Below are 11,906 nucleotides of genomic sequence, written 5' to 3' on the forward strand. Positions count from 1 at the left end.
TTTTGAGACAGGGTTTCTCTGTGTAGCCCTGCCTGTCCTGGAACTAACTCTGGCTGGCCTTGAACTCAGAAATCCGCCTGCCTCTGCCTCCCCAGTGCTGGGATTAAAGGCGTGTGCCACCACGCCCGGCTTCAAAATATTTTTTATATCTGTATTTGTACATGGGTGTTTGTGTGCACATATATCTATAAACTACCTGTATACAGTGCCTGCAGAATCCAGAAGGGGACTTCAGATCTCCTACGACTGACATAACAAATAGTTGAAAGTTGCTATGTGGGTACTGGGAAATGAACCCAAGTTCTCTGCTGAGGGAGTCTTTGCACTTACCCATGGAGCCATTTCTCCAGCCATAACTCTGGTTGCCAGCAAATGTCTTTACTAACTTAAGCCATCTTGATAGCCCTTCACATTTTAAAGACTATGCAAATAGAGCCAAATTCTGTTTCCCCAGATGGCCTTTTAAAAGTTACGTAATTTATTTATTTTGGTTTTTCAAGATAGGGTTTCTTTATGTAGTCCTGGCTGTCCTGGAACTCTGTAGACCAGGCTGGCCTAGAACTCAAGAAAGAGATCCACCTGCCTCTGCCTCCCATGTGCTGGGATTATAGACATTGTGGTGGTTTGAATATGTTTGGCCCATAGCAGAGCGGTACTATTAGAAGCTGTAACGTTGGAGGAAGTGTGTCACTGCTGGGGTGGGTTTTGAGGTCTCATATATATGCTCAAGTCTAGCCAGAGTCAGTCTGCTCCTGGCTGCCTTCCGATCAAGATGCAGAACTCTCAGCTCCTCCTCTGGCATCATGTCTGCCTGGACTCTGTCATGCTTCCTGCCTTGATGATAACAAACTGAACCTCTGAACCTGTAAACCAGCCCCAATTAAATGTTGTCCTTTATAAGAGTTGCCTTGGTCATGGTGTCTGTTCACAGCAATGGACTAAGACAGGAAAGCGCCGCCGCCGTCCCCCCCCCCCCAAGGGCTCTGGATGGCTCCTACTTCAATGGCAAACTGTAAAGCTTAGCTTAGTGTAACACTCACAGTAGCTCAGAACTGACCCTGAGGTTCAGATTTCTCCTGCTGCTTCCTTCCACATCATCCCTAAACACCTGCGAATGCCCAAAGGGCGAGCTGCACTCATTTCCTCCTTGAGGGATCACCTTCGGGGAAAGGGGGCTGAACTGCAGCCTTACCTTTGCCTCTTAACCAGATGTGCGCCTTTAGGCACTTCATCCCCTCTAAAGCTTTTTCCTCATCTGAAAACTGGGATAACAGCACCTACCTCAGGACTGTCTTAAGATCAAATGAGACAATACAAGTTCTTTGTATTCTATAAAGTACTATATATAACTCTTACTAGAAATATTCAAGTTAGGGCTAACTGCTCCTTGCTTTATGTCTCTGTAACACTCTGCTCATATCTCTATTACGGAAACTACCTCTTTCTGCCTCTAATTACACTTCCTAGTCTCTTTTGTTTGTTGTTGTTATTTTGTTTTTTTAGACAGGATCATAATAGCCCTGGCTCTCCTGGAGCTCCTACATAAACCAGGCTGCTCCACAGCAGCAAACAGCAAATGGCTGTCTCTGAGCAGATCCGGTTAGCATCAGGTACTGTGCTGAGTACTTTATGGTCATTCTTATTCAATCCCAGTTACTGGGATTTGTAGATTATTTCACATTTGTCTTTTGTAGATGAGGAAGCTGAGGCTTAAGAAACCCCACGCTTGCTCTAAGCATCACTGCCTGTAACCTAAGGCAGGGTTCTCGGAAACTACGCCTGCTCCCTCTTTTTAAATACACGGTCATCATGAAGCTCAGGCTGACCTTGACTTTCAATCCTTCCAGCCTCAAACTATAGTACCAGGATTGTAAAAGCACCACACCAGACTAAGCCCATTCCTTCTCTACTAAGTGAAGTGGCCTCTGCATCCCTTTCAGACAGTGCTCCACATAAAACCTTGAGGATCAACCTATGCACTTACTGAAGTAAGCAGCTTGGTGAGCGCAAGGCGCTCGTGGCTCCAGACCCTGACACACTCCTCACCCATCACTGGGCTCAGGGTAACATTTCCAGCTCCCTCCTCTGAGCAGGATATAGGTGGTTGGCTAGAGGGCAGGATTTTTGGAACACCACTAAAATATAGGCAGGTCCCTGGAGTCCTTCCTGACGTCACTCTGGCTGTGACAAGGACAGACTCTCCGGCAGAGGACCCTGCAAGAGGCACAAGACACAAGGTGAAAAACAGAGTGGGATACTGAAGATATAGCTAGCTGCAAAGAGAAATGACTCTTCTTCCAGAGGACCTGGGTCTGGTTCCTAGCACACACATCTAGAGGTTTGTAACTGCCTGAAACCCCAGCTTCAAGGGGTCTGATCCCCTCTTCAGGCCTCCTTTGGTAAACACACGCACACAGGCACACACATACACACACACACACACACACACACACACACACACACACAGATATGTGTACATATACAAACCAGGTGTGATGGCACATGCCTTGCCTTGAATGCCAGCACTCAGGAGGCAGAGGCAGGCAGATCTCTGATTGAGGCCAGCCTGGTCTACAGCGTGAGTTTCAAGACAGTTTGGGCTACAGAGAGAAACCCTGTCTCAAAGGAAAGAAAAAAAAAGAAAAGAGTTAACTTATCTAAATAAATCAGTTATTTTAATGGCACCAAAAGCCATTAAAAGTTCACACTCTGTTTCAAATTGCTGGACAAGGGGCTAGAGGGATGACTCAGTAGGTTAAGATCACTGACTGCTCTTCCAGAGGACCCAGGTTCAATTCCCAGCACCTACATGGCAGCTAACAACTGGCTGTAACTCCAAGATCTGATAACCTCACATAGACATGCAGGTATAATTTCAATACATATAAAAATAAATTTAAAAAAATTAACAGATTGTTTACTTGATAAGTACCTTTGGAGCAATTCTCAGTACAAAAACCACAAAGTTAAACTGTCAGTAATCCATGTCACTGTCAGAAACCCAAATGTACTAAAGAACATACAAACCAAAGAAGGCTTTCAGAAAGGATTAAAGAAAATACAGGTTATATTCCAATTTTAAAGTGTTGAAGGCATTTCTATGAAAGACAAACCCAAACGCTTTCTGTTTGTTTAGAGCCCAGAGTAGTGTAGAAACCATTATGAAGCCAAGGCTGACCTCCTGCCTCAACCTCCCACTGTCAGCACAACTCACTGTGTCCAACTTCTCTCCTCATTTTACAGGAGCTAAGAGGATGCTCACCAAACTGCTGGTGAACCTACCTTTTCTTTGTTCAGTGCTATAGTATGAATTTCTACATGGTTGGGATGCAGCTCATTTGATAGAATGTGTGTGGACCACAGACCAGCGTGAAGGGTACCACACACCTGTAATCCCAACATTGGGGAGGTGGAGGCAGGCAGACAGACAGCACAGGGATTTTGAGCAATACAGTGAGTTTGAGGCCAACTCTGGCTAAATGAGACCCTGCCACAAACTAAGAAACACCAAAATCAAACGTACAGTAATTAAAACAGAAGAAAGGGGACAAGCAAGATGGCTCATCCAGGAAAAGTCCTTGCTGTACAAGCTGAGGACTGGAGCACTTGGTACCCAGAAGCCAGGTAAAGCTGGAAGGAGAGGGCCAGCTACACAGGGTGTTTTCCGACTGCCCATCCCCTTGCCAATCAAAGCAAAACAAAAGTAAAACTGCAAGCATGTCAGCAGGTAGGGGTGTTGGCCCAATAGCATAGATGAGGCCCTTGGGGTCACTCTTAAGCACCAGCAAAAAAAAAAAACCAAAACAATATAGACTAAGATGTTTGCTTTGGGGGCTGGAGAGACGGCTCAGTGGTTAGGAGCATTCACTGTTCTGAAGGTCCTGAGTTTAATTCCCAGCACCCACAAGGCAGCTCACAACTGTCTGATGTGTCTTCTGGTGTGCAGATGTACATGCAGACAAAGTACTTATATACATAAAATATGTAAATGAATCTTTTTAAATGTCTGTATTAGGCCGGGCATGGTGGCATATGCCTTTAATCCCAGCACTCAAGAGAAATCCACCTGCCTCTGCCTCTCCTTCCTAAGAGCTGGCGTCACAGGTGTGCTTCACTATCCACCTCTGTATCTTGCTTCCTAGTTCAGACTGTCACCAAGCCCATGCTTCTGCCTCAGTTTCTCCAGTGCTGGGCTACTGGCTGGAATGCTGATGCCTAACTCCCACCCTCAACAGACCAATCCTACTCCTTTCTTGGTTAGACTGAGTTTGCCCAATGTACTAGATAAAGTCTAACCATTTTGGGTTGTACACAAAATCTTTCTTTTTTTAATTGGTTCTTTTTTTTTTTTTTTTTTTTTGGTTTTTCGAGACAGGGTTTCTCTGTATAGCCCTGGCTGTCCTGGAACTCACTTTTGTAGACCAGGCTGGCCTCGAACTCAGAAATCCTCCTGCCTCTGCCTCCCAAGTGCTGGGACTAAAGGCATGCGCCACCATGCCCGGCCTAATTGGTTCTTTTGAAATAGAATATTTCTGTATAGTCCTGGCAGTCCTGAACTCACTCTGCAAATCTGGATGACTTCAAAATGGGAGATCCGCCTGCCTCTGTTTCCTGAGTGCTGGGATTAAAGGTGTGGGCTACCACTGCCCGGCTCACACAAAATCTTTTATTGGATGTCATCAATTGCAGCTAGAACCTAGAAGGAGTGAACCAATGCCCTGCAAGTTGTCCTCTGACCTCCACATGTATGCTGTGGTCATACACATGCTCACACACACATGAACAGACACATGTAACCGCATAACTAATTAATTAATTAATCAATTAAAACACTGTCTGTGCTTTTACTTCCTGCTTTGGCCTATTTCCCCACTCAGCATTTCTTTCCTACCTCATCCAAACTGAGTCTAGGAAGTTCCTAAACATGACATTATAGTTCCTTCCCATCTGCATGCTTTGTGTCTGCGACTCCCGTTGCCTGGAGTGGCTAAGCATTCTAAAAACTTAAGTTTAGATGCTGTATCTGTGAGAGGTCTTCCTTTACCAACTTATTGTACCTTCTGTTCTACTTCTCACACTGACTGACTCTTGTTAGACAGACTGTTAGCAACTTAAGGGGAAGGCCAAGAGACAGGAAAAAATCACTAGTGAGATAAATAGGGCTTCTCTGTGTCAAGGGTAGGTAGAATGAAAATGAGAGAGAAGATACTGATGAGGGGAAGGCAGGCGCACACTCAGGAGGCAGAGGCAAGAGGATCTCTGTAACTTTGAGACCAGCCTGGTCTACATAGCGAGTTCTAGAATAATCAGAATTACGTGGAAAGACCCTGTCTCAAAAAAGCAAAAACAAACAAATAAAACAAAGTGCTAGTGAGAATAGAAGACAATGCAAAGCTCTAGTTATAAGTCTATAAAATGGTACATCAGCTTGGAAGTTCTCCAAGAGATTTACCAGAGAGCTATCCTATATTCCATGTGTGACTATATTCTCAATAGTACTAAAATATATGTCCACACAAAAACTAGTGTTAAGAACAGCAATAATTTCTTTTTGGGTTTCTTTTCCTTTTGGGGGAGACAGGGTCTTATGTAGACTTGGCTGGCCTGTACAGATCTGCCCGGTGCTGGGAATAAAGGAATGAGCACCAGACCAGGCTGAAACAGCGTAATTTCTTTTTCTTTTTTTTTTTCTTTTCGAGACAGGGTTTCTCTGTGTAGCCCTGGCTGTCCTGGAACTCACTCTGTAGACCAGGCTGGCCTCTCAGAAATCCGCCTGCCTCTGCCTCCTAAGTGCTGGGATTAAAGGCGTGCTCCACCATGCCCGGCTCACAGCGTAATTTCTAATGGCCCAAAATGAAAACAAACTAAATGTCAATCAAATGATAAACAGATACATAAAAATGTAGAATACTAGCTGGGCATGGTGGCGCACGCCTTTAATCCCAGCACTTGGGAGGCAGAGGCAGGCNAGGACAGCCAGGGCTACACAGAGAAACCCTGTCTCGAAAAACCAATAAAAAAAATGTAGACTACTCACCCAAGAATATTATTCAACAATAAAAAGAAATGAAATAATGCTACTACATGATGAACCTTAAAAATCTTATCTCAAGCCTGTCACAAAGGAATGCATATTGTAGCAATGTCCAGAATAGGCAAATTAACAGAAACAGAAAGCAGATTTGTGAAGGCCTGGGAACCTGGGGAGAAGAGGTGCAGAAAAGCTATGGTTTAGCTCCACTTAGATTAGATAGATAGATAGATAGATAGATAGATAGATAGATAGATAGATAGAAATATATATGGATTTCAAAGTGGTTCCACAGTTGGGTAAACAGACTAAAGTAGGCTGGAGAGATGGGTCAGTGGCTAAGAGCACTGACTGCTCTTCCAAAGGTCCTAAGTTCAAATCCCAGCAATCACATGGTGGCTCACAACCATCTGTAATGAGATCTGATGCCTTCTTCTGGGGTGTCTGAAGATGGCTACAGAGTACTTACATATAATAAATAAATCTTTAAAAAAAAAAACAGACCAAAAGTAACTTAGTTGTATACTTTAAATGAGTGAAATACATTTTGGAGGGGGTTTCAGATCTTGCCATGTAGTCCGGGATGACCTGGAACTCACTCTATAACCCAGGAAGTCTGGCATGCTTGCGCTCTCTCTTCGTATCTACCTCTCTATGCATAATGGGGCAGGGCACTTGCTTTTAAACCCAAGGCCTCTTGGTACATTTTAGGACAGAGTTGAAGAAACTTGGACCAGGAACAGCAAAGCCAAAACACAGAACCTATACTGTGACAGCATTCACTTTAAGTATCTCATCCTATCTGGCCTGTGTCATAGCAAAAGTCACTAAGGTGTACAGATGTGTCCAAGTTATCAGTCTGGTGAAGTCAGAAGTCAGGCCCAACCCTAAATGTCCTGACGCTGGACCGCCGTTTTCCCCGGGTCTCACCTGTCAATCCTAGCTGACTACCATGGATCTTGGCTTGGAATGTTTGGTTTTTGTTTCTGTCTGGATCATCTCCGAAGTTCAAAGTGGTCAGTAAGCCGACGACGTGAGGCCCTCGCCACGTCCCTGTGACTGTCTCATTCATGGGGCATAGACTTAGCTGGCCAAAAGATCTCAAGAAGGAAACCCAATCCTGCGTGCAAAAAGGAGAGCGACAGAGAGGTGAGAAGAGCAGCAGGGGTGGGACACACACAAGGGTGAGCCCCCGGGCACTTACCTGGGGAATGTCAGGGCTACGGAGGCCAGTTGTGTGGGTGAGGAGGAAGCCACCAAGGCCCAGGCCAGAAAGACCAAGGAGCAGCAGGATCAAAGTGGCACAGACCAAAGGTGGGTGATGAACCAGACAGAGATGCAAGTTGTGCCCTGCCTGGCAGCTGCCCATGGGGAGCAGAGGGGTCTGGGCCTCCTTGGAGTGCCTGCTGGAGGACAGTAAGGGAGAACTAGACAAGAGCCTGCGGGTCAGAGGGCACTCACCCATGTCATGCAAAGACAACCTAAAGCTAGGAGACAATGAATTTGCTCAAGGCCACGCAGAAAGTGACAGAGCCAAGACCAAAATCCAAGATTCTGTACTCCAAAAGTTCGCCTCCTTACAGCACTTAAAAAAAGCTTTCTTTCGTTTCTGAAATATCCAAAGGAGAAGTAGGGAAGAGCATTCTGTACTGGCAAAAGAGATGTGAAACGAATTCTCAGCTGGAGAAAGAGGAAGCAGTTGATCTGGGGTTAGGCTTTGGCAGCCAAGTCACAATCCAGACCGGAAGTGTCAGGTGGGTTCAGAGTTCGCATTTTGGAGTTAAGCTAACTAGCCAGGTAGGAATGGAATCGCTCACAAATGCAACCAAGCCAGCTGGTTGCCTGTGAGGTTAGGATGTCGTGAAAGGAAGTTCTAAGAACACCAAGTAATGAGGATTCGACTGGGCAGCTGTTTGCTCAGTACTTGGCCATGCAGGAATTCAACAGACGTCCATCTCCTTTCTTTTTATTGGTGTCATACTGATCCTTAAGATCAGAAGCCAGTAGAATTCTGAAGCCCAGGGACTCACAAGTGGTAGGGCTACGGTCTAAAATCCGTCTCCCATTTCCGAGTACCCTATTCCAGGCAAGAAGCGATAGACTGATGAAAATAAACATCTGGAAGGCAGGAGATCAGTATAAGGTGGGCGGGAGGGGGGAGAGCGTGGGAAAGTGTGGAAGCCGCTGGGAAACACAGGTGTCACATATGCTCGGCCCCTGCGTGGCTCCACGTCCCGGCATTTCTGCAAGGGGGAGGGTAGGAGGAGGGAGGGCAGAGCCTGAGGGGCAGTAGCGGCTGGTGCATCTGGACCTCCCGTCCTCCCCAAAGCCCCCTCCAGAAGGATCTCGACACCCGCATCCCTTCCCGATCAAGCGGCATCAGATTTGTTCGCCACTAGCTCTCACCGCTTGCAGCCGGGCAGAGGCCGGCGCCCCGTGACGTCATGGGTGGCGTGGCGGAGGGGCGTGGCCCTGCTCGCGCGTGCCCGCTCCGGCCCCGCCCCAGTCCGTCCAGACGCGCATGCGCGGTGTCCACGGGTGGAAAGGTTGCTGGCTACTCCCTGGCCTGGTTCCGGCCAAACCGAAAGAAAAGTTACCCAATGGGTCAAGTGGAGGGAGTAATTCGGGAGGAGGTGATAAAACTAGCAACAGGCGAGGGAGGCCGTGCTAACCGTTTGGATATCTCAGGGTCTCCCTCCTGAGAGAGTGCAGGAGGGTCGGAACCTCACCGAAGTCACTTTTTTTTTTTGTTTTTTTTCGAGACAGGGTTTCTCTGTGTAGTCCGGGCTGTCCTGGAAGTCACTCTGTAGACTAGGCTGGCCTCGAACTCAGAAATCCTCCTGCCTCTGCTTCTGGAGTGCTGGGATTAAAGGCGTGCGCCACCACGCTCGAAGTCACTTTTCTGATGCTCGGGACCCACCTGTGCCATTCGCACAGCCTGGCCGCGCCCAGGTTTCCGGGAAGGACTTGGAGTCCTCTGGGAAGGATGGGACTTTACCCCTCCCCTCGGAGAGTAGTGTATAGGTTCTGCTCTTCTCTGCCCTCTCAAATGCTTAATATACACCTTGCCCTTGGACTTTGGCTCTTTTCTTAAGAGGTCCCTAAGTGCTCAGGACCCTGGAGTTGCAAGGCTGTTCATAGGAGAATGTCTCTTCTCACTCTGTTAGCCTTTTAGTGGGAATATCATCTTACCGGAAACAGCATAAGGCATGGAGCCAGGAACTCAGGCTCATCCTCATTCTGGCGATGCAGTCCTGTAACCCCAGAGGTGGAGGTCTGAGCATCAGGAGTTCGAAGCCAGCCTGGGATCCCTCCAAAACCAAACAACAACAAGATGAATAAATCCAATTCTGCAAAAGCCATAATAACCATGTTGTCCTGGGGATAAGATTGTTCCCTTTAAAGGAGAACATTTGGTTTAGGGTAGGGGCAGGGTCTCACTGTGCAGATGACATGGAACTCACTTATATAGACCAAAGTGACTTTGAACACGGAGATCCACCAGCCTCTGCCTCCTGTGTGCTGGGATTAAAGGTGTGGAACATGGTTCTCTAAAGGAGAACATTTGTACCACTGGTTTTAGTCCAGAACAGTTCTCATAATATGTAAATAAAGCAAAAAAAAAAAAAAACAACATGAGGTATCATTCCTATCTATCCATTAGTGTAGCTACCATAAGAGATCTGACAGTAGCAAGTGTTGGTAAATATACGGACAAACTGAAACTTCGGCTGAACGCTGTTGGTAGGAACATAAAATGGTATAACTGTTATGGGGAAGAATTTGACTTTTCCTAAAAAGGAAAATCAACAGGAATAGTATTACCATGTGGTTATAATTCTACTTCTGGATATAAAATTACTCCCCAAATTTGAAACAATGTCTCTGTGAGACTTTGTACACCCATTGTACTGGCTGGTTTTGTGTGTCAACTTGACACAGGCTGGAGTTATCACAGAGAAAGGAGCTTCAGTTGGGGAAGTGTCTCCATGATATCTAGCTGTTGGGCATTTTCTCAATTAATGATCAAGGAGGAAGGGCCCCTTGTGGGTGGTGCCATCCCTGGGCTGGTAGTCTTGGGTTCTATAAGAAAGCAGGCTGAGCAAGCCAGTAAGGAACATCCCTCCATGGCCTCTGCATCAGCTCCTGCTTCCTGCTCTGCTTGAGTTCCAGTACTAACTTCCTTTGGTGATGAACATCAATGTGGAAATGTAAGCCAAATAAACCCTTTCCTCCCCAACTTGCTTCTTGGTCATGATGTGTGTGCAGGAATAGAAAGCTTGACTAAGACACCCATATTCCTAAGAAGATTATTCACAAGAGCTAAAAGTGAAACATCCCTAGAATGAAAGAATGGCTAATCCAAGTGTGAGTCACTCAACATGTGAGGGAATATTACTCAACTCTGAAGAGGAAGGGAAGTTATGCACGGTGTTGCATGTCAGTGTCTCTGGCATCCATGAAGTAGAGGCAGCAGGACAAGGAATTTAGGGGACACCATCTTTGGCTACATATTAGGGCATTTTATGCTGAGTGAAATGTAAAATGTATCAGTCACCAAAAGACAGTAGCAAATGATCCCAAATATATGAAACAAACAAGACAATAGTGTATGACCCAGGCACATGATTCCAGTCACATGATGTGTACAGGACAGTAGCAAAGGATTCTCCTGAATGAGATGCAGAAAGTAAACAAGGGAATTATTCTAACTCCGTGAGATACATAAGACAGTAATGTATGATTCCAACTACAGGAAATGCACAGCATCCAAGTGTGTGACACCAACAACATGAGGTGCAGAAAACAACTAGGCGGCATGGGATTCCACTTACATGAGACCCTCAAGACAATAGCATATTATTCTAACTGTATGATATGTACAAGACAATAGCAAATATCTATACAAGACGATCCACATCCATGAGAGCCTCAAGACAATGGCATGTAAGTTCATCATCATAATATTCACCAGAAAATAGTGTGTGATTCCACCTGTACATGATAAATAACACAATAATAAAGGATTCCACCTATATAAGCTAGACAAGATGATAGCATACGATTCCACTAATATGTGATGTGATGGATAATTGCTTATGATTACACCAACCTGAGATGTACAAGACAGTAAGCAAATGATTCCACATATATAATATACATAAAACAATATCATATGCTCCCAACTTTGTGGGATGTGTAGGACAACGGTATATGACTCCACTGAGACATGCATGTCCCATGAGATGCATGAGACAACAGCATATGAATGCACATGTACGAGATAAGCAAGAATAATAACAAATTATCCCATCAGTATATTGTGATGCAAAAGACAAATGTAAATGATATCACTCATATGAGGTACGCAAGACAAAAGTGAATGATCCAGTTGACACGTGATACACAAAACATTAGCTTATGGGTCCCTTCTATGAGATGAACAGAAACAGAGCAGATGACTTCACCTCAGTGAGAGGCACAAGATAGTAAGTGAATGGTTCCACCTATACAAGATGTACAAGGCAATAACAGGGTTCCACCAGATGATATGCACAGGGAAATAGCTAATGATTCTGACTACATGAAGTGCACAAGATGATTGCATACCACCATGAGATGGAGAAAAGGGAGAGTATAGGATTCTACCAACATGAAATGCTCAAGACAATAAGAAATGATTCATTCTGTATGAGACACACAAGAGGACAGAATGTATATGAGATGTTTAAGGCATGAACGATTCCACTCTATGAGATGCACAAGAAAATAGTGTATAATTTCTCTGACAGGAGATGTACAAGATAATAATGTATGGCTCCACCTATGTGAGATGACCAGCCCTATAGTGAATGATTCTACTTTTTTTTTTTTT

At 45.3% G+C, this 11,906-nt stretch overlaps 1 protein-coding gene across 3 annotated transcripts in view; it reads right to left on the reverse strand.

Moving 5' to 3' along the window:
• Positions 1-11,906, reverse strand: part of Tmem219 (transmembrane protein 219) — a 28,682-nt gene that overhangs the window by 3,518 nt on the left and 13,258 nt on the right. The window contains exons 2-5 of one of the 3 annotated variants that reach the window (XM_029541143.1): positions 9,224-9,342; positions 7,236-7,437; positions 6,962-7,151; positions 1,985-2,214 (exon numbers count right to left, since the gene is read on the reverse strand). In XM_029541143.1, coding sequence (XP_029397003.1) covers positions 1,985-2,214; positions 6,962-7,151; positions 7,236-7,437; positions 9,224-9,315 — 714 coding nt within the window. In that variant the 5' untranslated portion in view covers positions 9,316-9,342. Of the gene's footprint in view, positions 1-1,984; positions 2,215-6,961; positions 7,152-7,235; positions 7,438-8,437; positions 8,487-9,223; positions 9,343-11,906 lie in introns of those variants that run through there. The other 2 variants (XM_021212754.1, XM_021212746.1) reach the window with 2 other exon arrangements.

The sequence above is a fragment of the Mus pahari genome, chromosome 1 (genome assembly GCF_900095145.1).
Source record: "Mus pahari chromosome 1, PAHARI_EIJ_v1.1, whole genome shotgun sequence".
Classification (NCBI taxonomy): Eukaryota; Metazoa; Chordata; class Mammalia; order Rodentia; family Muridae; genus Mus; species Mus pahari.